General features: G+C 38.6%; 1 protein-coding gene across 1 annotated transcript; it reads left to right on the forward strand.

Annotated features, from left to right (window-relative positions):
- Nucleotides 1-2,494: 2,494 nt before the first annotated feature.
- On the forward strand, nucleotides 2,495-4,142 carry LOC111372921 (copper-transporting ATPase PAA2, chloroplastic-like). Its single transcript, XM_022995349.1, has 4 exons — nucleotides 2,495-3,229; nucleotides 3,429-3,506; nucleotides 3,829-3,926; nucleotides 4,035-4,142. The coding sequence occupies exons 1-4, from the start codon at nucleotides 2,602-2,604 to the stop codon at nucleotides 4,125-4,127; spliced, it is 897 nt and encodes a 298-aa protein (XP_022851117.1). The 5' UTR covers nucleotides 2,495-2,601; the 3' UTR covers nucleotides 4,128-4,142.
- Nucleotides 4,143-4,324: the final 182 nt, after the last annotated feature.

Raw genomic sequence — 4,324 nt, forward strand, 5'->3', positions numbered from 1 at the left:
AATTTCTCGATAAAAAATTGAGAAATGACGAATATAGCTTTCTATTTAAATAAAACAAAAAGAAAAGAAAAGGAAAATAAAAAACTAATTGCAACCGTACTCTCAAAGTTTTTTAAAAAGCACACAAGAGTCCCAAATAAATTATTAAAAAATTTATCTTTCTTTTCCCTCTTCTTTCCCCACCTCCTCCTCATCCACCACCACAAATAATTTGTGTAGGCCATATTTGTTTGCCGTTACAGTTTTAAATCTAATACGAGATAGATAGCCCATGAGAGACAGAGACATTTATGGGAAAAAATCACAACTCCGTATAGTATACCCCAAATCAAGAATCTGGCATAATGTTTAGAAGTGCAAAAATCAGGGATTTATTTATTAATTAAAAATATTTTATTAATTAAATGTAATAAAGTCACAGTTATAGAATTAATAGTCATAGATACAAAATTCGAGGTCACAATTTATTTATTGGTCACATATCATTAAATTAATTGATCACAGATTATTTCGACATCACAAATCAAAAATTTTATTGGTTATATATTATTTCGAGATCACAAATCAAAAATTTTATAGGTCACATTTTTATTTTCAAGGTCACAAATTCAAAATTTTATAGGTCACAGATTCTTTTAGCTACATATTATCAAATTTTAAAGTGACGAACCAAATCGTTGAAGTCACTGATTATTATTTTAGTCACAAGTCATCAAATTTTAAGGTCACGGACTAAATCATTGAGGTCACAGATTATTGTTTTAGTCACATATCGTCAAATTTTATAGTCACAGACCTTCGCCAATAAAATAAAAAAAATATCACATTCTAGTCGCCGTAGACCGCCGTTGCCGCCATCGTACACCACACCACCACCGTTAGCAAACTCCACCACCCACATTGTACCAACACAATCAGCGTCCACAAACAGTCATACACAGATCTCACATCGCAACAACACAACAGCCCCGCAAATCCCACACCGACGACCACTGCACAGTGGTTCGAATCAAAAACCAAAAAAATCCCAAAAATCAAAAATTCTCCATAGCTACCACAACCAACACAAAACCCATCCCAAAAAAGGACTGGCAACACCACCATCACCACAACCTTAGAGCACCCCAAAGACCGCATCTACCACTAGATCGCGACACTCCGCCACTCTTGTACCAGATTGCGATCGCCACTCGCAACGGCGATAAGCATTCCACAGCGGCCAAAGTTGCAGCGCCGCACTGCAGCGGCAATGTCACAATGTGCATTGCCGCGATCTGCAACGTCGCACTGCAGCGATCGGCAAAGAGAGATACAAAAGAGAGATGAGGAATGGCAAAGAAAAAAGACGGCAGCGACACACGAAGTGGTCCATGCTATGCAGCGGGGCTTGGAGTTGGAGTCGTTGTCACCGTCGTGTGGGAGAAGACAGGGTAGGTCTCCGGCGGCGGGATAATAGAGGGGGGGGGGGGGGGGGGGGGGGGGGGGAGAGGGGGGGGGGGGGGGGGGGGGGGGGGGGGGGAGAATCGAAATGGTTAGGGTTTGAATTGGGGAGGTATTTAATTACCTTATTTATACCGGATTTGTGAATAACAAAACATTATACTAGATTTTTGCACTGTAAACTTGAGACAACGGGAACGGTGTAATTTCCCCGACATTTATCCTTTGCTACATTCTAGCACTACATGAAAACATTAAAATCTCACATAAAAACACAATTTATTTATTTATTTTTTTGCAAATGGCTCTCCAAAGAGCATCTTTAATTTCATCGACATTTTGCACCCCAAAAGCTGAATTGGACGCTTTTCTCATAAGGAAAAAGGTAACCTGTTCTCTGTGTGTGTTTGGTAAATTATTCTGATTTTTGAGACGAAATGAAGTTTAAAAGAAATTTAATGTAAGATGGGCTGAGCTTATTTGGTTAAGTTGAAAATCAGCTTGTTAGATGCATTTTTCTTCTTAGTAACGCGATGCTTAACACAAGAAATAAAGAAATGGGGAAACTGCGCAAGGATGGCTATTTCCTTTAGATAATTTTCAATTCAAATCCATTTTTGTCTTAATTGTTAAATTATTTTTTCCACTGAAACAATAAATGAAGAAATGGTGGTGGTGGCGGCGATCGTGGAGGAAGAGGAGGAGGAAAAAGAAGGAAAAGAAAGAGACTTTTTCTATTTTTAATTTTTTATTTAGGACTCGTTTGTATTTTTTTTTTTAATTTTGTAGTATGATTTAATTATTATTTTTATTTTTTAATATTAACACAGGAGCATATATTCGTCTTTTCACAATTTTTTATTGAAAAATGGGATGAAGATGATGTTTTGTGCAATTAAGGGTGAAAATGTAATTATATGAACGTTATCACATAGCAGATTATCTGCTAATTACCCAAATCTGTATAATTAATTAACTTTCAAATTTCCAATTTGGATCACGTGTTTTATGATTATATAGATTATTTTACAACAACTCAAATTTCAGTCCACACCACATGTCAAACGTGCCCCCAATCCCGGTCTCTAAACAGTGAACACACGCGTTCCGTTTCCTCTAAAATTCCCACCCCCTACATTTTATCTCTCTAAAACTACAACAATGTCCACAACCGATCTTCTCCGATTGTCTCTCAACCCCCTCTCTACCACCAAGCTCACAAGCTTGACTCATTCCAATGTCAACCGCATCCTCCTCCCACTACGGCGGCGTTTGCACCGTGTATATTCGCCAGGAGTCCGTACTGTCAATCGCGTTTTCTCAAAAGCTATCGAATTTAAGGCGCCTGAACTCCTACAGCAAGTAAAACCAGCTGAAGAAGAATTGATCTCCACAGTTCTACTGGATGTATCCGGAATGATGTGCGGCGCGTGCGTCACGCGCGTCAAGTCGATCATTGCTTCCGACGAGCGCGTTGACTCGGTCGTAGTGAACATGTTGACCGAGACAGCGGCAATCAAGCTGAAGGACGGAGGTGAACAGAGTTATCCTGATGTAGCAGAGGAGCTGGCTAAGAAAGTGACAGCGAGTGGTTTCGACGCTAGGAAGAGGCCTTCGGGGATTGGAGTGGAGGCAAAGGTGAAGAAGTGGAGGGAGACGGTGGAGAAAAAGGAGGCGCTGCTTCTGAAGAGTAGGAACCGTGTGGCCTTTGCTTGGACTTTGGTTGCCCTCTGCTGTGGCTCTCACGCGTCACATATTCTACACTCCCTTGGCATTCATCTCGATCACGGTGAGGACTTAAATTTCAGCTTTTCATAAGTTACAAGTGCTGGTGCATAATGTGCAACGTATCTGTTCTTTACCGAATGCCTGAACAATTGTCCTCGCACATCTTTTTTCACCATAGTCTTAGAAAATGCCTAATTTGTGAATGCGAACAGTTCAATATTGGTTGACTTAGTTATGATTAATATATTTTTGTTGTTTAGGATCAATTTTGGATGTATTACACAATTCGTATGTGAAAGGTGGTTTGGCTTTGGGCGCTCTATTGGGACCTGGACGAGGTTAGTTAGAACTCATTGGCTGGATTTTTTTCCCCATTTAAGTCACTGTTCGCAATTAAATTTCTTTACTTTCAGTTTCATTCTCGAGCACTATCAAATAATTGGCACGCACATTTATAATGCGTATCTTTTTGTTCCATCAAGATCTTTAGTTATACTGCTTGTTGTTTGTTACTTTGTATCTATTTATTTCATTACTAGTTCTTAAGTGCCTTTGGTGAATTCTGCAGACTTCATAATTTTTGTTAGCAAATATATTGATTATTTGCTCCATGATATTATTAACTTTATTTCCTAAAATATCAAATGAACTATGGTCCAGACTTACTTTTTGATGGATTAAGAGCATTCAGCAAGGGCTCACCAAATATGAACTCCCTTGTTGGCTTTGGATCTATTGCTGCCTTTGCCATAAGTGCGGTAAGGACTCATTAGACACAGGATTAGTGATTTAACAGTGTTTTGTGATGATTTTAGTTTTCTGCATTTTTATTACTTTGCATAACTAATAAATCTTCTCTTTTGCAGGTGTCACTCTTCAATGTTGAACTTCAGTGGAATGCAACATTTTTTGATGAACCGGTATGGTTTGCTATAACTTGTATTACTTTGCTTTTTTAGCTCTTTCCAAACTTGCATTTTGAGCTTATACATGTCATCGCTTTCAACCATTGAATAACTCTACCTTTTGAATTCGTTCATTCTTTCTTTTTCCTGCCTCTCACTCCTCCACATATGATCTATAGATTATATTGGCTTTGAGCATTCAGCTTCGTGCTCTTGTTTGATGTGTATTTTGTGCAAGATCACATCAATTA

The sequence above is a fragment of the Olea europaea genome, unplaced genomic scaffold (assembly GCF_002742605.1).
Source record: "Olea europaea var. sylvestris unplaced genomic scaffold, O_europaea_v1 scaffold10481, whole genome shotgun sequence".
NCBI classification, from domain to species: Eukaryota; Viridiplantae; Streptophyta; class Magnoliopsida; order Lamiales; family Oleaceae; genus Olea; species Olea europaea.

Excerpts from the sequence above, each read along its gene's own strand:
- LOC111372921 (XM_022995349.1), top strand. The coding sequence starts at position 2,602 with ATGTCCACAACCGATCTTCTCCGATTGTCTCTCAACCCCCTCTCTACC. Across the intron at positions 3,230-3,428 it reads TGGCATTCATCTCGATCACG|GATCAATTTTGGATGTATTA; the intron begins GTGAGGACTTAA and ends TTTGTTGTTTAG. Across the intron at positions 3,507-3,828 it reads TCTATTGGGACCTGGACGAG|ACTTACTTTTTGATGGATTA; the intron begins GTTAGTTAGAAC and ends ACTATGGTCCAG.